This window comes from Vulpes lagopus, chromosome 4 (assembly GCF_018345385.1).
Source record: "Vulpes lagopus strain Blue_001 chromosome 4, ASM1834538v1, whole genome shotgun sequence".
NCBI lineage: Eukaryota > Metazoa > Chordata > Mammalia > Carnivora > Canidae > Vulpes > Vulpes lagopus.
This window is the reverse complement of record NC_054827.1, coordinates 107797865-107819274: the sequence shown is the minus strand read 5'-3', so window position 1 is coordinate 107819274 and position 21410 is coordinate 107797865. Positions and strand designations below refer to the sequence as shown.

The 21410-nt window shown below is 45.6% G+C and overlaps 1 protein-coding gene across 2 annotated transcripts in view; it reads left to right on the top strand.

The window, feature by feature from the left end:
- ST8SIA2 (ST8 alpha-N-acetyl-neuraminide alpha-2,8-sialyltransferase 2) overlaps window positions 1-21410 on the top strand; it is a 61572-nt gene that overhangs the window by 19615 nt on the left and 20547 nt on the right. Inside the window, exons 2-4 of one of the 2 annotated variants that reach the window (XM_041752903.1) lie at window positions 12787-12849; window positions 16338-16466; window positions 20014-20271. In XM_041752903.1, coding sequence (XP_041608837.1) covers window positions 12787-12849; window positions 16338-16466; window positions 20014-20271 — 450 coding nt within the window. The remainder of the gene's footprint in view (window positions 1-12786; window positions 12850-16337; window positions 16467-20013; window positions 20272-21410) is intronic. The other variant, XM_041752904.1, reaches the window with a different exon arrangement.

The following is a 21410-nucleotide window of genomic DNA, read 5'->3' as shown; positions in this document are numbered from 1 at the left end:
GAAGGCTGAGTGGTCTTGGAAGGGGGAACATAGTGAGAGGTGGAGAGTATAGATGCCACCTTGATTCTGAATGAACTGGGTGGGCTGCCATCCTGGTCAGGTTTGAGTTCTGTGTGGAGATATCCAGGATGTGCATGATTCTGGGGCCAGGAGTGAGGGATGCCTGCCAGTACATCAGGCAGTCATGGCCTATAGACAAGCGATGGAAATTGGGATTTGGACAAGTGACCCATGCTCAGAAGGGCGCTGAGCTATGAACATGGAGAGGAGAGCAGGTGCGGAGGAGCTGGGAAAAAGTAATGGGAAAGGTTCAAGGAGCACTTGGAGAAGTGAGACCACTCAAGGGAAGAGGACAATGTCCGTGGCTCTCAGCATATTTTGGGTCTTGCTCAGTTTACTGGCAGAGCAGAGAGAACAGAGAACTGCTAGGCAGTCAGACCTGCCCAAGGACTAGGTGGCACTTCAAGAATCTCCACAAGACAGTCCCTTGGGGGCTCAGTCCAGCACAGCTTGGCAGCCAGTGGACACACCATGCCCAGCTCTTGACAATGTGACCTTCAGAGGTGCCTCCTGCTATTTATCTGAGAGTTTCTTTGCGGAAGAAAAGGAAATGCACTAATTCAATCTCTGGCACACCATCAGCGAGAGCAGTGGCAGCAGGAATCATGGCTCTGCCATGGTGAACACACCCATTTGCTTCCATCCGCTGATCCTTATTTCTCCCTTGTGGGCTGTACTGCTGAAAGGCCGGTTCCCTGAGGATAGCTGTTCCAAGGCGCCTTGGCAGAGTCCATGCACAGCAATGGACTCTAATGCCCTCTAATCAGTAGGGCAGCAGCCATCCCCTGAACACCACAACTGACATCCCTGTCTGTCCAGCACGTCTCACTGCAGCTCCACAATAGGACCCTGCTTTACCAAGAAGGACATCAGGACCTAGAGACATCTGGAGCTGCAAAGCCAGAACCATCAGGAGCCAGACCCCAGTTCCTTACTGATGGTCCTGGCTATCTTCTTTCTGCATGATGCCAACTCTCCCTGCATGGTGGCTGCTGAAAAGGCAGGGTGGGGGACACATCTGACACCCAGAAGAAATAGGACTTCAAAGTTCACTCCAACACTGGTGCCCTTGTGGGGGGGGGCAGTTTCCTCAGGAAAAGGCTGCAGCTGACATTAATGGGGATGCTGTTTCTGAATGCGGCTCCATCAAGAATTGAACAAAAGAGAGGGAAGAAAGGCTGGCTTAGGGTAAAGGCCTTTCAAGTGCTGGCGAGGCGAGGAGGGTTCAAGAGCAAAGCACTGCGCATTGGACAGGTATTCTGCTTCTTTTTAAAGAGTAAGATTTATCCATAGCAGACCACATGAATGAAATGAGAAGTTTTCAGAGCTGCCAACCTCTTGCTTCAGGTTTTTTTTTTTTTTGCAAGAGTATATTTCTAATGCAATACAAAAGGAAAAAATGACAGCCAAGGTTAATACTATGTCTGTAGCAGGAGGCCCAGGGACTGCCAATAAATGGACACCAAGTGACTGGCCAGTGGAGGTGCTATGGTCGAGTGTTTGTGTCCTCCCAAATTCACATATCGGAACCCTAACCCTCACTGTGATGCTGTTAGGAAGTGGAGCCCTCTGGGTGGGAATTCAGTCATGCGGGTGGGGCCCTCATGATAGGATGAGTGCCCTATCCAAGAGACCCCACAGAGCTCCCTCACTTGTTCCATCACTAGAAGTTAGAACAAAAAGTCAGATTCAGATGAGGGAGGAGGGCTTCACCTGACCAAGCTGGCTCCCTGATCTCAAACTCTCAGCCTCCAGGACTGTGAGCAATACATATCTGTTTATAAGCCAGGCTATGGTGTTATGTTGTAGTATACCAAATGGAATGAAACAGTAAGATTGAAAGATTTTTCATATAAAACCACTCCTGGATCACATTTTATCCTTACTGGTGCGGTGCAGGTGAAAAATCTAATTTGAATATTTCTCCAGTTAGCTCACCAACTGTCTCACATCTACTTGTTGAGTTAACCTTTGCTTCCTCTCAACTTCCTGGTGTCTCCCTGACAGTATATTAAATCCTTATCTGCAGCAGGTGAAGGGCAGGATGCTGGGGCCAGCTTTCTGCAGGCACAGAAAACCCCAATGCCGGCTCTGCCAGTGTTTTCACTGCACAAATCACTTAATCTTTTGGAGTCTGTCTTATTTCTAAAACCAAAATATGGAAATTAACATGTCCCTGGTAAAGAGCCAGCACATGGTGGGGTCAAGCAAATGAGGTTATTAATATTTTTCACTGCTCTCTTGAAATCTGCATCCCCTTCCTAAAAATATGTTTTATTAACATATCCATCTGGGACAGGGATTGTCACCTGGGTTGCTTCCTAATTCTTAGGAAGTAAATTTTGCTGGGGAAAGAGAGGCTGTTTCATTTGAAAAAAAAAAAAGCCATATTCTGGTATACTTTGTATTTGAAAATTTTATAAAACTAATATTTTGTAAGAAAAACTGTAGAAAGTAATACTGGATGAAATCTTGCTGGGTGTGAATATAGTGAAAAATCAAGACTTTTAATTGGGGGCTCTCTCGGTCTAGGGAGTAGTGAGAATCAAGGAGGGATTTTTATGTCATTATAAGTGGAACCTTAAAGTGTTGAGAGGAGATGATTTAATATAATAATGGATTTTCTGAGCCAGAAGGAATCGTAATGATGCCCTGAGGACTTTAACCCATCTCTTTCTTGGGAATCGTTCATCATGTCCCTCCATAGTAGCATATTTCCTATTTCCTCCAGAGGGAGATCTGTCCCATGGCCAGACCCAGGAAACCCTGATTTTGCCTATTCAGGAAGGAAGAAGCGGCCACTGTCATCACACAAGATTGGGATTCGAATAAGATGGGGAATGAGTAGCATCCATTGCAAGATGTTCACACAGGAGCTCGTTTGATAGTGTGACAGGCACATAGACCAGATTGGAGTGATGCCAAGAGAGGGCAGAATGAGGAACACAGCGGGTTAGCGTAGACAATGCTGTAAGAAGTTTGCAGAGTACTGGCAAGACATAGAGAAGATGCTGAGGGGAATATCGAGTTAAGGTTGGGTTGTTTATTTAAGATGAGGAATCAAACATATATATAAATGCTGGTGGGTATGAGCCAGTTACATGGCAGATAATCAGGAGCTGGGCTCCTGAGCCTGTCCACTGGGTTCAAATCCTCGTGTCCCTACTTAGTTTCTGTGCTGCCCACAGATAAGTATTTCACCTTCTTGGTGCCTGAGTGTCTTCTCACATAGAATGGATAAGCATTTCTGCTTCACGGGGCTCTTGTGAGGTCCAAGATAAGTATCAGAAGTATTAGCAAGCTGAAAGGATGCTGTTGAATATATGGAAGAGAGAAGAAATAGTTGATAGAACAAGAGTTTCAAAAGGCAGGAAGGGATACAATCCAGAGCACAGGTGGAGGTGCTGGGTTTGGATAAGAGAACAGCTAGCTCCTCTCTTGTAACAAAGGAAGGGAGGAGGCAGGCTCCTTCTATTTACAAATATTCACTGAGCCCTTATGATGTCCAGGCACTGTGCCCAACACTGGGGGTGCAGCAGTCAACAAGGCAGACACACGCTTCTGTCACGAAGCTTACAATCCAGGAGCAGAGTCAGATAGTGTGTTTAAGACATGAATATGGTAATAAGAAGACAAAAGGAGCTGGGAGTGGGGAGGGCCACGATGAGGGGAATAGCAGAGCAGAGCAGTTAAAGCGGCTGGCCAGAAAAGGCCTCTCCAAGGAAGTGACATCTGAGCCAAGGTTTGAAGGATCAAGGAGTGAATCATGGAGCTATCTATAGGAAGAGTGTTCCAGGGAGAGGGAATAGCCAGTGCAAAAGCTCTGCAGCTGGAGCACCACTATGGGGACATGGGTAGGTGGGCAGTGGTGATGGAAGTGAGACTAGGGTTTCCCTACTTCCTACCCTAGCCATGGTTCTGGGAGGCTGAGCCCTCTTCTCTAAAATGGAAGGACACCTTCAGCTTTTCTGACTCATCTATTCGTTCAGCAGCCCTCTCCCGAGCATGTTTGGCATACAGGAGAAACACACCCCACTCCTCACAATACAGAAATGAGCAGGCCCCTGTCCTATGTTCGACCACAGTCTGGCAAAGCCACAGGCTAGTGACGCTGCAGTGGTAGGGAGAACCTTGGTGCAGGTAGGACCAGGACATGGAAGTAGGACGAGTACACTGGCCCGCTATAAAGCAGGGCCTTCAGAATGGGTCAGGGGGACTCAGAAATGTCTCTATAGCCATGAACGACTAACAGAGGTCTTCTCTACCAAGAACCTCACTGTCTCCAGCTCAAGCAACAGAATAAGTATGTCTCATCTCTGAGTTTTAACTGTCTTGGTTTCTGGTTTTTGAGTGGTCAGGGTTTTGGAACACAGCATTCTCTTAGAAGTCTTTCTATTATAAAGTCTGTCTTCTTTATAAAATGGGTACAGATGGGAAGATGGCGAGTCCCACATGGATTGGCAATCAGTGCCTCAGTTTACCCTGAAAGGGCTCTGGTTTGGATGATAAATCATAGGGCCCCCTCCCCCCTACCCCATTAGAGGTGACAGTTTCATGATGAGAAAGGATCAGCAATAAACATGGTACAAAATGTTTGGCATCCAAGTGACTTGTTTACTTGAATGTTGATCTGCAGATGCCTATCTGTGCTTTTATATGAAGACTAGGGAAATTGGCTGGAATATAATCAAAGCCCTAAGTTCACACAGATGTTTTCTGAAGTTGAGCGAAGGGAGAGCCAGGAGTGAACTGGTTCCTTTTTGTATACTGACAGAAGCTGATTAACAAGCAAAAGTTTCCTAAAATCAAAGCAAATGAGTAATATTTTATAATTTAATAATAAGCTAATATTTAAAGTGAAAAAAGGGAGAACAGCAAAGAAAGGAGCTGAACAGTGGATGAGGAGAGCTCAGGGGCATTACAGATACACCCATGAGCTTGCTGACCTCACCCTCGTCCCTGGTATCAACAGCAGAGATCTCGATCGTCATGAGAACATCATTGTCAGGGGAAAACCCTACACAGGTCTCTTCAGAGCTCTCTTCCCGTCATGTTTCAATATCTGTGAGGTTCAAGGGATCCTGTACAGTAAGACTCGCTGTATAGGAAAGCTGTCACAGAGACTGTTAGCCCGTAAGTAAAGCTTTAAACTTGACCTGATGAGCAAGAAGCTGAGTTCATGGAACCAGAGGCAAACTGGTGACAGGCATGAGGGCACTGGGGATAAGTCTAAATTTGATGGAACTACCATAGCAGAAGTGTCACTCGCTGCCTATAAAACTGACCTTTACGGTCACACCAAGTCCTGGCTGGCAGTCCAGAAGTGACTGGCCAGTTCCAGCTCTCAGTATGATCCACAGTAGTTGTCACGCTAGCGAAGAGCTGGCAGTGAAGTTCATGGTCCTTCTTGTTGGAGCTATGACTTCAGGAAAGCTGTGCTCAATCAGAAGGATGTCATCAAAAAGAAATACGGCAAAGACGCCTCCCACGTGGAGGATGAGAGGCATTTTGCTCTTCACTCCCTAGAGCAGAGGTCAGCAAAGTGTGGCTCATAGATCGTATCCAGCCAGCTACCTGTTATCATGTGGCCCTCAAGCCAAGAATGTTTTGACATTTTTTAAAGGTTGGGGGGAAAAATCAAAGGACGTGTAACACTAATATCGAGTGCTTTATAATATGTCCTGCAGTGTTCTAAAGCCTTGCATTCATTAGCTCATGCAATCTCTACAAAAACTCCGTGAAGTAGATACTGTTACTCATTCTGTAGATGAGGAAACAAACGAAAGCTTCTAGATAGGTTAAATAATGGTCAAAGATCACACAGCTAATGGCTAGTTCAGCTAGAACTCAGACCCAGGGAGTCTTATCACAGAGTCTTGTGCTCTTAACCTGCATCCCTGAATGAAAGGTTCTCCAACCCTGTAAGCGTAGATAGAGTAGAAGTCCAAATGAGAGATTCGATGAGTGGCAAAAATTAGAGAGGGTGACAGAACATGAGAGACTCTGAACTCTGGAAAACAAACAAGGAGTAGTGGAAGGGGAGGCGGGTGGGGGGTGGGGGTAGGGTAACTGGATGATGGGCACTGAGGGGGCACTTGATGGGATAAGCACTGGATGTTATACTATATGTTGGCAAATCGAACTCCAATTAAAGAAAAAAGAAAAAAAAAACAAAAGAGAGATTCGAGACACGTGTTCTGATGAGTTCACAGGAGGAAAGAAGGAAGGGAAGGCTTTATAGAGGAATGACACCACCTTTCTATCATGATGACAGGACTACTAGCTTTAAGTCTCAATTAAGCAAATTCTAATCTCTGCCCCTCCCCCAAAGAATTGCATTCTTCTCATTGTAAAATCTTCCTCTTCCTTTTTTCCTCTTGGTCCACAAAGCCTAAAATATTTGCTGCCTGGCCCTTTAAAGGAAAAGTTTGCTGACTCATAATCCTGGAGAATGCAGCCCCTTGGAGTTGCTATGAAATGTGACTAGAAAGGCTGGCTACACTTATAAGGTTGTGAATGGCATGAATGCAGTAACCTCTAGTTCTTAGAGTTTGGAAAATATGACCTCGAGCTTCAGGTCTCTTGATGACTCCAGCCATTATATCACTCCTGACTAGCTTGTGGCTGGGTGCAAGTCCTTCATCAGGGACTACCCAGTGGTGTCTACTGAAGATGCCTTAGATCAGGATGACTGGAAAGCTGGGAAGAAGTTCCCACTAATGCAGGTAATATACAGGTGGTAGGGGATGGTCTCACAGTGCCCAACCCAAAACGAATCACTAAGCCTATGGGCAACAACACATGTTACTGCCTTCTGCTCCGAATGAATCAGAAACCAGTGACAGAGTCTCCTCGGGAATGCAAATTGGCCTAGTCCAAAGGATGGGGGTGCCATGTTTCCCACTGTGCTAGGGCAACTGAAAATAATTTTATTGCCAGCCTCGTGGTGAGGATCTGCAGTGGATCAACGAGGCTGGGCCTCTTGCCCATCTGAGCCCTTGGCCAAGTAAAACTAGCCCAATGGAGGAGGAGATGGATAGAAAAGCTTAATTTTCCAGCAACGAATTCAGGAAGCTCCTAGCCAAGTAAGCCCTGAGCAGAGGAGAGCCCCTGAACTATTTAAACCCTGGTCAGCTGGTAGAACCTGTGCTCCTCTTCTAATCAGAGATGCTCAAGGATCAAGATACAAACATCTTGGAGGAGTCTTTCCCTCTTTTCTCTCTGTGATGTTCTGCCTCCTGAGAAGGGCCACATCAAAAGTCAGGTTTCTGATGCATGAACTATGTGGAAGAGTCTTAAAAAAATTATACTAAGTGAAAGAAGCCAGACACAAAGGTCAAATATTGTATGATTCCACTTATATAAAATATCTAGAATAGAGAAATTCATGAGGATAGGAAGTTGATAGAGGTTACCAGGGTCTAGGGGCAAGGGGATTATTAGGAAGATACTATTTAATGGGTGCAGTTTCACTTTGGTTGATTAAAGAAAAACTTCTAGAGCTACATAGTGGTAATGGCTACACAATATACTTATGCCACTGAATTGTACACTTTAGAAGGGTTAAAATGGGATTTTCATGTTAAGTATATTTTGCCACAAAAAAAAAAAAAAACCTCCCCCTTAAGGCCTGTAGGAAGAAGCCCTTGCTCTGTCCATGTGACTGACCCCAAATGAATCATCCCTTTCCTTACTGTCCTCCCCACATGCATCTCTGGGGCCATATACTTATAGTGTGTCCCTTGGATGTCAACAGGTACAAACTCCAAGTGGTTTTATACAAAAATTGGAGAGGGAAAAAAAAAAACATATTCAGTATCCTCCCAAAATTCTGAAGGAAGGACATCTGCAAATTCATGATTTGTGCTTTAGTTTAATCTTTTATTCTCAAGACTAGTCAGTTGTTTAAGTTGGGTCTAGACTCTTAATTAAAGCTGACAGTTTATTTACTGGGCCTGATTCTCCAGTGGGAAACAGAGAAGACAGGAATTCTAACACAGCTACAAGACTCCAACCCACTGGATGTTACCTTACCCATAAACAACTGGGATTGGGTGAAAAGGCAACATAGAAATGCAGTTCTCAGGTTTGCTAGCTGCTTTGCATCAAAAACAGAACTAATTGTGCATTTTTTTTAATAACATAATATTTTTCTGTATTCTCTTAGTTTACCAAGTACAATCTACTTGGAGAGAGTATTGGGCCAGTGGTGGAAAGGAGATCACTGTCCTAAAATGTAGAGCTCTAAAGCAGTGAATCTCTATCATTGCTATGGATGAGAATATTTAGCAGGGTCAAATATACAGTGGTTATTACCAGTATTATACCTCATTTTATAGAGTTCTTTATGTGTGCGTAGTGCTTTCCCATATTTTTTTTTTCCTTTGGATGATCTAAGCAACTTTGTTTCTGTGACTTCAGCACACTGTGAATTATCTCTAGCAAATTCTTCTCACCTGATAATCTTCTTATGTTACTCAACCAAGCAGGTATCAGTAGTCTCCCATTGTAAGGAATATAAATTCATTTTAATAACATTGAAGGCAAAACCTAATTAGAAGAAAAAAAAAAACCCCTCCTTGTCAATTCATGTGATTCTTGCTGAGCCAAACATCTGCAGTTTACTTCTTTTAATGACAGTCTGCCCCATTCTATGGATATCTGAAAGGTGAAACTGTGTCTTGTATAGTGTAAATAATATGCACGGTGTGCACACTGGGAAGCAAAGATTTGGGAAAAAAGTCCCACTTAACCTTGAAGTTAGATTTGATTCACTGAGCCCCATTTACACAAGGCTGTGAAGGTGAACAAGACAGAGCTCCCCCTGTTTTAATATTAGTTTTATTATTATTTAGGTATGGTCAGGCCAACAGGTCAGGAGACAATTGCCATTAAAAAGATGATTTGTTATACTCCTAGATCCCAAGGGGCATGCCACACCATACAGGGCCACATAGGGAAGCTCACTCAGAAGGCAGTGAGACAGGGAAAACTGTGGGCTAGAGCCTTTATTGTTGTTCTCACAGGAAGGAAGAGTAAGGCAGGGCAAACAGGCTGAGGTTGGCTAGTTTGAATAATTTCAGCAGGCTCTGGGACATAGGGGCTGGTCCTAGCTGTCTAATACCTGGCTCTGGGGTGATTAGGGCAGGGGGATAGTAGCCCAGAGTGCAAGACACCAACAGGGAGGTGGCAGGGGTGTGGACTGTAAATTGGTTGGTTTGTCTTTGAAAGGTACACTCCCAAATAAGTTGTTTATTGTCTCTAGGAATTGGCTAACCCTCAGAGGGGCAGGCCCTTCAGAATACAGAAAATAAAAGACCTGATTAATGCATGCTCTCCAGGGGCTGATATTCTAAAGCGGCGAGCAGCTGGGGAAGCTGCAACCAGGACCAAATCTCCAGGCCCTGGTTTCAACTCTAAGAAGAGGAGTTTGGACTAGACACCTAAGATTTCTTTAAAGTTCCCCCATTTGTGAGTCCATGAAATAGTTGAAATAATTAAATACAGAATGAAGGTGACAAATGCTGTAAGACAATTGAATGCTCTGGAAAAAGAAGGAAAAGATGGTAGAGAAGTGAAAATGGGGATGGTTTAAAAGGGAGGCATAGATGTTGGCTTGGTGTTCAGCCTGAGAAGGTGATGCAGATGGGCTGGCTGGGGGAGGAATCCATGTTCCCAGGGGCAATGGGCAGAAAGCAAGAGTTAGAGCAGAGTTTCTGAATGGAGACAATTTTGCCCCCCTGCCCTCAGGGGATATTCAGTCATGTCTGGACACATTTTTGGTTGTCATAACTTGGCGGGTGGGTGCATAAAGTGATGGAAGCCAAGATGCTGCTGAACACCCTACTCCCAACCGCACCATTAAAGAAATCTCCCACCCAAATGTCAACAGTGCTGAAGCTGGGAAGTCCTGAGGTAAAAGAAGAACTGATATGAAAAATGCCCCAGAGGGATGCCTGGGTGGCTCAGTGGTTAAGCGTCTGCCTTTGGCTCAGGACGTGATCCCAGAGTCCTGGGATTGAGTCCCGCATCAGGATCCCGGCAGGAGCCTGCTTCTCCCTCTGCCTATGTCTCTGCCTCTCTCTGTGTGTCTCATGAATAAATAAATAAAATCTTAAAAAAAAAGAAAGAAAGAAGAAAGAAAGAAAGAAAGAAAGAAAGAAAGAAAGAAAGAAAGAAAAAGGCCAGAAAGAAAGAAAGAAAGAAAGAAAGAAAGAGAAAGAAAGAAAAAGGCCTTGGATTTGCAGTGCCCACATCAGGTCTTAGTGCCATTCGGGATCTGGCCTGGTGAGAAAGACTCAGGGAAGTTGTTGTTGGGCACATGGTTCTCTCCAAACGCTTGGTCACATTAATTCAGAGGGCTACATAGAGACAGTGCTCTCTCACCTGGTCCCTGCTTCAATTTCCTGAAAGACACTGTGCACAGAGTTTACTGAGGTGATTGCTTTTTTGTATAAGCAGAGTTTTAGATTTTTATAAAGTCAAATCTGTCTTTCATTTTCTCACCAATTTCTTATGGGATACCTTCCTTAAAAATGTGCCTCTTCAATTCATTCTTTCCCAGATGGTACTACAAGTATTCTTGGGGATAATATGACTTTAGGAATTCCACTGATAAATATTTTTTTGTTAATGACTTTGTGTCCTTTTCAAATGCATATATAATCATGGTATCAAATCTGTATTTTTCACAGATGGCATTGCTTAGGATAAAGAGTTTTTAAAGATGAGTCCATTTTAAAACTTAAGTAGGTAATGGTGTGAGTGATAAATGAAACATGGTGAACTGATGGTAGGAGTATGAGAATGGCTGTTGTTTAGGAAACACTAGTTAAATCACTTGAAATTTATTTTGCTGTGTAGAATAAAGTATCACTCAACTCGTTCCCCTCCACCTCATCTCTAGATTGTTAACCAACTACTCCAAACCATTTATTGAATTTCTCATTGATCATGACTTTTTAAAGCCATATATCAATTCTTATACGCAGTCTTTCTGCATGATCTTTTTTTGTTCCATTAACCTTTCATTAGCCTTGAGCTATTACCACACTTTTAATTACTGCACTTGACTTAATATCTGGCTCTGCAGGTCTTCCCTCCCCACAAAGAGTACTGATTTTGAGGACAGGGGTCAGGGTGCAGGGATGTGAAAGGTCAGTGACATGTGGACGGTGGTACACCCAAGAAAGCCCTTGGGGTTTGATCTAAGTAGACATAGTTAAGGGCCAGAGTTGGACAGATATGCCCAGATCTCTGACTTAAAAGTGCTAGAGCTCTGTCATCTCAGGGAGAAACGAGGAGGGACAAAAAGGAAATAGTAGGCATTGATTTAAGATGTGAAGAGCCAATCCATGAAATCAAGAACTAGACCAGGAATGATGGAAATTTGAGACCTGAGGAAAGACCTGAGGGAGGAGACTCTGGACAGGACATAGCACACTTCCTGTTGTCTGGCTATTTGGCTGTGAAATAGGAGAATGTTGCCTATTGCCAAATAATGCTGAAAGGACATTTCAGTCCATCAGGAAAAGACATGTATGCTTTCACACACATGCATACACACAACACACACACAGTGTTATAACTACAGATATGATAACCCTAAAGAAGCAGACAGAAAAATCCAGACTTACAGCCAGTGTAGAGATAGGCGTTAACTTCCCCCAAAGAATTTTCATTAAATCACAGAATCCCTTGAAACACACAGCTTTGCCAGTGATTTAATTGTTTCTTTGGAGTGCTCCAATACCCTGACTGAAAGGCAAGATGGAACTTTAAAAAATAAGAAAAGTATGAAGAAATAGCTCCTCAACCACATATCCTATAAATCAGTGGGGGAAAAAATATTTAATTTAATAAAAATAATTAGTCTCACCACTTTTTAAAAACCAACACAGTGCACAGGGTGGACTAGGTACCAAGGGTAAAAGGATTCATCTATCCCCCGGCCCAATGTGATAACAAAGCAGGGTGAAACTTCATGGTCCTACAGCCCCCCTTCAGAATGGAATTTTCCAGAATTGAATGGATGGTGGGGCTAGAAAGGGCCTTGGAAGGCTTTTACCCCAAAAACATATTCCAGAGTGAGAAGCAGAGGACTGACTCCATTATTCACTGATTATCTGCTCCCCCCTACAAAGTGACACGACTTACTATTTTTCCTGCCACTAAAAGGCAAATCATTATCACATCTGGTATCACATTGAGTTAATCATTGCTGCCTCTGTTGAACTTCTGGTGTCTCAGGTTTGGAATGTGACAGACAACATTCTAACACATGTAAGAGCAAGAGAAGACTGGGGGCAGATACTGAATCATGCTAGAGTGAATGCCAAGTCCTGCTGAGTCCTGGAGAGCAGATGCTGAATCATGTTAGAGCAGATGCTGAGTCATGCTGAGGGGTACTATCCTGTGGGATTAACTAGGGCAGATTAACACAAAGGAGTTTGTCTCAAGACTCAAATGAAAGTCTCAAGTGGAAACCCTGATAGGAATTAAAATAGTGTTCAAGTGGGAGGTGGGAAGGATCTGGGAGGCCTACTTCCCTGTAAAATGCTTGGGTCTGTGTCTGGGCCAGGATGATGCCCATTCTGGAGAAGCCAGAGTGAGATCTCATTCTCCCTCTATAGTTCTCCAGGCCGGCTGCGGGATCTCCTGGTGATTGAAGAGGGCTTTACAAAGAAGAGCTGGGTTTATAAATAATGCATTTCCTTTGTCTTGCAGGGATTCTGGAGGCAGAGGTACAATCAGATCAGCTGTGAACAGCTTACATAGCAAATCTAATAGGTTTGTAAATTAGATTTTGTGTTCATTTGTTTTTGCTGTAAGGCAGCTATTAATCTGCTTCTCCTCTTTGCTGGATGGTGCCCTTCTTACTTAGCAAATAGATCTGTTTCCTTTCACTTTGGCTTTGCATTTCCCTAATCACTTTTGGGGAGGAGCTGTCGATAGAAGAGCCCATGAAATGGCCCAGGGTCTAGAGGCTGCAAAGATGGAAGACTCAGATGGGTAAGAGCTACTTTCTGGAAAAGAGCCCACACACTTTGAAGCCCTTGAGCCACCAATGTGCTTATTCATAACTTGTGTTTTTGCTGAGCAATGGAAGCTCTAAAGAGAATCAGGAGTTTCTCTCAGTTTCATTGTGGTAGGTGGCTTATCTAGGAGTTTAAGAAGGAAAATAAAACATTCTGGAACTTCGCAAAAACCTCTTAAAAATATTTAGGGAGTCAACCTAATAATATTTATCTTGATTGTTGAATGCACAAGCTAAATTCTGAAAGACTGTTTTCTCCTGTGATGATCGTTGGCCAGGGGCAGCTCAATACACAGGAGTGAGCAAATGCTTTGCAAGCCACAGACCCCACTTGCCACTGACTATAGTTGGGCCATACCTCTGAGTCCCCATTGTCCACTGATGACAACTGTCCCATAGCTCTGACCTACAGTCTATGAGCCTGAACTCAAGGAACATTGAAAGGAAGAAAGAATGCCACATTATTTGACATAAGCAACCACTACTGAAAATGAAGGTCTTGTTTTACTTCCTAAATATCCTATCGTGGTCAGTCTGGGAATGATAAATCCAAATTATTTGGAGTAGAGTCTGCTATTTGCCCTTCCATAGATATTTTTTAGGTTTCTTGACCCTATCAGACCTATTCAATATATCCATTCCTAACCCCACATGATTCAGGAAAGTGACCTCTCTCTCCCTGACATCATTGCTTCTAGATCTCAAATGACCTCTTAACTACCTGGAAGCTACAAATGAAGTTCACACTATGCCTGATTAAATGCAGAAAATAAAAAAGAGAGAGAGAGAGAGAGAGAAGGCCATGTGGCCTAAGTTTCTTTCTCCTCTACTGTGGAAAAAAAAAAGTCCCCTTTTGGAGAAAAAAGATCTTGCCCCTTGATCTTGCCACAGCTGTGCCCCATGGTAACTTGAGGGTGGAAGAGTCTTAATCAAAATTGATTGTGAGAAGCAGGAAGAAAGAGTCTTAAGAGCCAGTCAAACCTGGATTCATTTCCTGTGCTTGTTAACTGGGGCCATGGGCAAATTATTTCTCCCCCTGAGCCTGTTTCCTCATTGAATTAGGACAACTCCCCAATCCAGCTGGGTTTGTGCAATGTAAAGCATGTAAAACCAGTGACCTGAGGTGGTTCCTGGGTCACCTAATCCATCCCCTCAATCTTACAGAGAAGAAGGCAGAGGCCAGAGACCTGAAGTGATTTGACCAAGTCCCCTACCTCAGTAGCCACAGAGCCAGGGTTGACATCCAGGAAGACCATGGTTGGCAGTGCCGGGTCCCCTCCACAGTTTCACTAGGAAGTGGAGAGAGAAATGGAATTTGGCCAATAGTCATGCCAGTGTTTACCTCTTTCCCTTCCTCACCTCCTCCACTCTGTCCCAGAGAAGCCTAGAAACTCCTTCTGGAGTTTTCCAAGCAAATCCCCTGGGCAAGCATCCAGGATAGGTACCTCTGCAAAACCTTATGGCCTCAGAGAGCCTGGGATCACCCAATGTGCCCCACTTTCTAGGGAGCTTCACTTTAGATGAAATCCACATCAAGCCATAAGAGGCTGGTCACTTATTACCAATGGGAACATCAGCTAGCCACTTAGGAAGACAATGCCCATCACAAGCAGTCAAGTTTTTCTATTCCAGATTTAAGCTGCAGTGAAGTTTGTGCTCTTGGGGTGTGGCAGCTGGATCTGTGGTCCTGAGCATCACTGCTCCTGCCTGTGGCCTGTGCAGAAGGAGGCAGTACCAAAGGGTTACAGCCACAAGCAGCTCCTCCTGGAGCTTCATGAGAGGGCAGTTAGTGAGAGGTGCAGGAGACATCATGGTCCTTATAGAATTCCAGAACCTGAATGTTAGATGTCTTCCTCTTCTATACCCTTTTTCTATAAATGGGGAAACTGAAGCTCAGAGAGGTAAAGTGATTTATCCACAGTCACACAGCTTATGGAATCTTTTCATGCACACCTTCTGCTTCCTTTCATGGAAACAGCAACATTTCCAAAGGTCGGGTCCTCTGTTTCCTCTTCTAGTCCTCTGCAAAAGTTACATATGTTTGAATCCAAGACCAGCTATAGCAGCCAGAAGAGTCAGGAATATTGAGAAATGAAGGTATGCGGGGAGAATGTGCAGAGACAATTTGCACCCCCAACTGAATTTCTTCTCTACCTATAAAAAGCAAAGTAGAGCATCGGCTGTAGACCTTGTTAAAAGGATTGCATCTTTTTTAACTTGGCTCTTTCGAGATAAATGCTGAGGACGTAGATGTTTGGTTTGAATTCTTTAGAGCTCCAAAATTTGGCATCACAAATCCATTTATCACTCTAAGTGGGAGAATCTGCTGTCAGCACAGACAAAAGGAAGTTCTGATGTGACCCACATGCATCTGTGTCTAACAGAGGCAGGCTGGCTACTACGCTGCCTTTAGAGATGTAATTGTAACCTAGTTTCTTAGAAACCTACTAGCATAGATTTCAAACCTCAGAATTCAAGCAGACCCGGAATACCTAGTGTTCCTGAGTCAGGTGGAGAAATGGTGTGCAGCCAGAACTGTGATTTGCCTCCGGCACACAGGGCCAACCAGCTCCTTCATCCATCCAGGCTCCCCCAGGGTGAAATTCAAATTCCAATTCAACAAACATTTATTAAGCACCTGCTATGTTAGACCACTGGGAATAAAGAAATGAATGAGGGAGCTCCCCTGCTTACAGCCTAGTGAGAGAGCGAGACATAGCACTGAGAACTGTGAAACAAGGTGTGAGGTGGCATCTGAAAGTACAAACGAGGCAGTGATGGGATAAGCGGAAGTGGGGGAAGCTGCAGGCTGCATCGCATTCCCCTGGTATGAGCTTTATTTACTCTTTATTAAGTTTGTAGACCATCTTATGACACCCAGCTGCTAATGCAACTGCGGACTTTTGCAAAAGTCACTTGAAGATCTATTACTATTCCAACAGTGACAGCTAGGTTTCACTGGGAGGAGACACTGGGGCGGGGATGTCGGGAGGAAAAACATTCCTTCCTTCTCCACCACCCCCTCCCCCATCTCCAAACTGTATGCAGCTTATACCTGAGGGAGAGAGTTTGTGCATTCTAGAGGATAAATAGACTTCCTTCCCTTCTCAGGTAATAACTGCAATTTTGCTCTCCCGAAGTTTACATCCAAGCCCGTGCAAAAACAAAACTATTAGACTTGTCATCGGCATGCTAACAGATCATGTCTACCCTCTTTCTCTTTTTTTCTTTTCCCTTCCAGAGCTGAAGTTGTAATAAATGGCTCCTCGTCGCCAGCTGTTGTTGACAGAAGTAATGAAAGCATTAAGCACAACATCCAGCCAGCCTCGGCCAAATGGAGGCACAACCAGACGCTCTCTCTGAGGATCAGGTAGTGGTAATTACCTATAGGACAAGAGACAGCCTTGGCCTTCTTTGGCGCAAGCCAGCAAATTGTCGCTCTCCATCATCTAAAGAAGTCAGGATAGAAATAAAATGTTTACCCCCCGCTGAGACAAGTGTCATCTGTAAGTGATCAATTGGAAATAAAAGCCTGAGACAAGCCCAGCAGCCCAGCACATGTGTGCAGTGACTGGGGCGTGGGAGGTGGCCCTGCTGAGGTCCTTGGTTCCAGAAGGAGCGAGGCCCTCAGATCTGTGGCAGCAGGAGCCTGGGGGGTGGAGACCACAGGTGGCTTCTCCCAGAGGATGCAAAGCAGGAGTCCTTCTCTGGCAGGAGACGTTTCCTGCTTGCGCCAGCCCGGCACCTGTGCCGCCTTTCTGTGGAGGCGACCCAGGAGCTGACATGAAGAGAAGAGGTGTGCTTAGCCAGAGAGCACTCTTGTCCTGAGCTTTCGAGCGTGATGTCTCAGAATTCTGCAGTCACTGCTGGCTGGCAGGGACGGAGAGCTGTAAAGAAGGGATTACAGTGTCAGCAATTTGAGTACTTGACTTTCATGTAGCCACGACTGACCCAGGAAAGCTTGGTCAGGATAACCCTGGCATCGTGCTGGGGCCCTGGGGTGCTGACATGAGCCGGACATGCTAGCGGGGAGATGCAGCTATGAGGCAGGACAGTGCCATGTGATGCACACATTAGGTGGTGTTGCATCTTATGAATATGTGGAAATCCAGAGATCACACTGAGAGGACACTTCATTTTGTAAGGGGATTAAGCAGGATAGCCAGGAAAGGAGCAGTGGGTTTTGAAAGGTAATTAGGAGTTTGCCAGGCATGCCAAGCTGCGTCCCGCTTGCACACACAGCCTGACGTCTGCTATTTGTGCTCAGTGCTGCTGGAACCCAAAGTAGGAAGTAGAAAATGTGGTGGCGAGGTCAGTGAGATGGTGGCTGGTGGGGGCGGTGGGGGGGAGTACGGCTAGAAAGGTGTGAGACCCAGGACCCAGGAGCTGAGAAGCCATCTGAAGGAACTAAATCCTGTTGCCATCATTCTGCCACCCTCACCAGGGCCCCTTCTAAGGCCCCCTGGGTGGACCAGCTGCATGCCTATGTCACTCGCCCTTGGATCAGCAGCACCCTTAGGTTGGTCAGCGGAACACCTGCAGTAGTCTCCCAGGATTGGCTTGCTCTTAAGCAATGCCCGCCCCCTAAGTGGCTTAGGACAATAGAAACGTATTCTCTGGAAGCTCTGAGGCCTGAGTTCCAAATGCCCCCTCCGCAGGGGCGGGCGGTGCCCCAACTCTTCTGCAGGCCCTGTGGCCTCATCGCTTCAATCCCTGCCCCCATCTCACATGGTCTCTATGTCTGGGTGTTTCCCTCTCCTGCATCTTGTAAGGACACTTGTCATTGGCTTTAGGGCCCAGGGTAATAATCCTGGACCATCTTGATGAAGGACCATCCTTCATTTCATGACATCTGCAAAGATGCTATTTCCAAATAAAGCCACAGCACAGGCTCTGAGGGTTAGGAAGTAGATATATACTTGGGGGGAACCCCCCACCACACCATCTGAGAGTGAAATCCTCCCTGCATCCCCATGGCCTTTCCTCTGCCACCGGGTAGACAAGTGGACACTTCACACATACACATTTTCAGAAACCAGACCACGGAAGCCTGCGAACACACAGCCACCCTGGCAGGAACAATGTGCCTTTCCCCAGGGGGAGAAAAGAATTTCCTTCAGCTTCTTTCAATTAATCACCAAAATTATTCTTCATAAAAGATGCTGTGAGTGATTTGAAATGATGTTTAATAATTGATAGTAATTTCTCATAATTAGTTATAAATTAATTCACTCACAGAGGTGTTTATGAAGTTTCTGGGGACTCTCCTTACTTTTAAATACTTTGGGGTAAGTTATTATGGAGGCCTTAGCAATTACCACACTGTATCAGTTTGTCAAGTTGTATAATCCTTGGTAAAGGGCAGTGAATAAGTATAATGCCTCTTTTCCCATCCAGAGATACAAATTATTCAGCATGGGGGTGCTTCTCCTGCATGATGGCTATAGATCCCAGGTCATTAATAAGGAAAGACTAGTGAAGAAGAGCCTTGGGCCCCACCCAGCATTCTAGCTGCCCCTTGGCTATGCCAGAGTGCTCCCAAATCCGGGCACACTTTAGAGCCACTTGCGAGCTTGAGAAAGGATGCAGAGACCATTCTCATTCTCTGAACCATTCTCAAAGTCAGGATTTCTCAGCTGTGAGCCCAGCGCTTCTGGATTTGTTATAATTTCCCGAAGGGTGGGGGTGGGGTGGGTTGTTGAATGGGCACCCTGCTGGGACACACCACAGATTGTCAACATCCCCAGTCGCATGGGCTCTCAGGCATCAGTATTACCATCTACACGATGGGGCAACCATCTTGCAAATTCTCACATTTGCAAAGTGCAGGAAGGTTTTGTGGAAAAGAAGACTGGCATCATTGCATCTATGCTAGATAGGGGCTTGTTGCAGGAAATGAAGTTCGTTTAGGCTAATGTGGGTACCAAATTTCTTTCTCTCTGTGACTTAAGTCACTTCTAAAGATCTTTTAGGAGAGTCAGACAATAAACACCCAGCTAGGCCTGGGTGGTTTGAGTAAATCTCCCCAGGTGATTCTAAGAAGACACCTATCCTCTTTCTGACCACACCTCATTCCTGTTGTGTACTGTGCTAGATGATTCTAGAACTCCACCCGCCCCCACCCCAATCAAAGTCATCCTAGAGCCTAGAGAGCCATGCTTTGCTCATCTTTGTTCTGAAACAGCACAAAGGAACTTGCTCTGAGGGACCAGAGAGGTATCAATTTTTACAATCCCCGAACTAGACAGCAGTGGAAGACAGGGCAGCACACTCCACGGAATGGACTAGTTCAGGGACGGCAGGCCACATTCTCAGTCTCTCAAAGGTAGAGGGGTTGACACACCTCACAGTATCCACACTCCCATTCGCCCCTTTGCCCAGAGAAGATCTTTGTGGAAGCAAACAGATGACTGAGGAGTGAGGGACAGGTGTCATCCTGGCTTCCTATTCCTGGATCAGGACCTCCTGTCAGATGATCTCCCAGAACCCCATGAGAGGGAAATGACAGTACAGTGACCACTGTCTGGATTTGTCCAAGACGGGGAAGGGCATGAGATTTTCAATGCTAAAAGCAGGCTGTCCTGGGCAAACCAGAATGCTGGAACACCCTTCTTTACAGGGCCTTCTGTGATGAGCTCATGATATGTCCTCATGGAGTTATCTCCCTGGGCAGTTATTGCCCTTCATAGGAAGAGGCCATAACCCCCCAAAACCAGACTGGCCCCCGCTATAATTGCCTCTGGGCCATCTCTGATGCTCCCCCGCCAGAACCCATCCTCAGAGGGCACCTGAACTCTGCTTCACCTGTGTGCTGGCTGCAGCACACTACCAGGTGACAGGGGACAGCAAAAGCTGGGTTGGCAAAAGGCAGCTAGCAACAGGGAAACTTTTTCCTCACGTGTGTTTGGTTTTTGTAGGAAGCAAATCTTAAAGTTCTTGGATGCTGAAAAGGACATCTCTGTCCTCAAGGGGACCCTGAAGCCCGGAGACATTATTCATTACATCTTTGACCGCGACAGCACCATGAACGTGTCCCAGAACCTCTACGATCTCCTCCCCAGAACCTCACCCCTGAAGAACAAGCACTTCCGGACTTGTGCCATCGTGGGGAACTCCGGGGTCTTGCTGAACAGTGGCTGCGGGCAGGAGATTGACACGCACAGCTTTGTCATAAGGTAACCGCAGCAGGGGCTCTGGGCGCAAAGCCACAGGCAGGTTTTAAGTTGAGCATGGCCAGTTGTCCCAAGAGGTTGAAACAGGAGACAGAGACATTGCTTTGGGTTAGTCCTCATTCTCAAGTTTGTGCATTAGAATTTCTTGAGGTATCCAGACTGCACCCCAGATCAATCAAGTCCATCTGAGGGATCTGGAGCCCTGGCATGTGGCCCAGGGAGCCTAAATGTTTCTGGTGCACAGCCAAGGTTGAGAATCCCTAATCTGGCACAGAGGTAGGTAGACTATGGCCCACAGCCTGTTTTTATCAATAAAGTTTTATTGGAACATGGTTGTGCCCATTCATTTTCATATACTCAATAGCTAGATTAGTGGGCAGAGTTGAAGTATTGCAACCAGAGAACAAATGCCAGAATCCTAAAACATTTATTATCTAGCCCTTTACAGAAAAAGTTTGCTGACCCCTAGAAAAAGCCTCAGCCGGCCAGTTGTCAGTCCAAGTTTGCAAACCTCTTGTAAGTGTTCTTGAAGGTGGTGCTCTTCCAGTAACTATTATCCTGTAGTCAAAATCTGGGAAGTGAGTGGGGGGTGGGAGGACAGAGAAACTTGGACTTGACCATCATTCTTCCTGAAATATCAGCTCTCGTTGTTCATTCTCCTGGGGACACATTTGGAGTCAGTTACCAATGGCCCTGCTACCTGACCCCCAACCCAGACAGACTCAGAACAAGGCCTTGCTGTCCCCTCGTCAGAAGTAGGGCACACAGAGCCTCGGGTTTCATACCAAACAGTGCCCCAGCCCTGGCAGGAGTGCATACCGCATCTCACGTTTCCTCTGAGGCTGTCCTAATGCAAAGAGAGCCTTGTCCTGGGGCTTTGGGAATCGGCCTTCTCACAGGACACCCTGAACTTCAGGACGTGGGATTAGATGGTGTGTTTACTTCTGCATCCACCGCGATGGAAGAGCCACAGCTGCCTAGCAGCCAAACTTGTTTTAGTTCGGAAGCCTTGCCGGATTCTGCTTGCACCTGGCATAGCCAGTGGCTCATCCCCATTTTTAAAGCCCCCAGTCTGGAGACTCAGGGATGGAGTGGGATGCAAGGGGGGAAGGAAGCAGGGCTTCCTTGCTCTTGTCTGATGG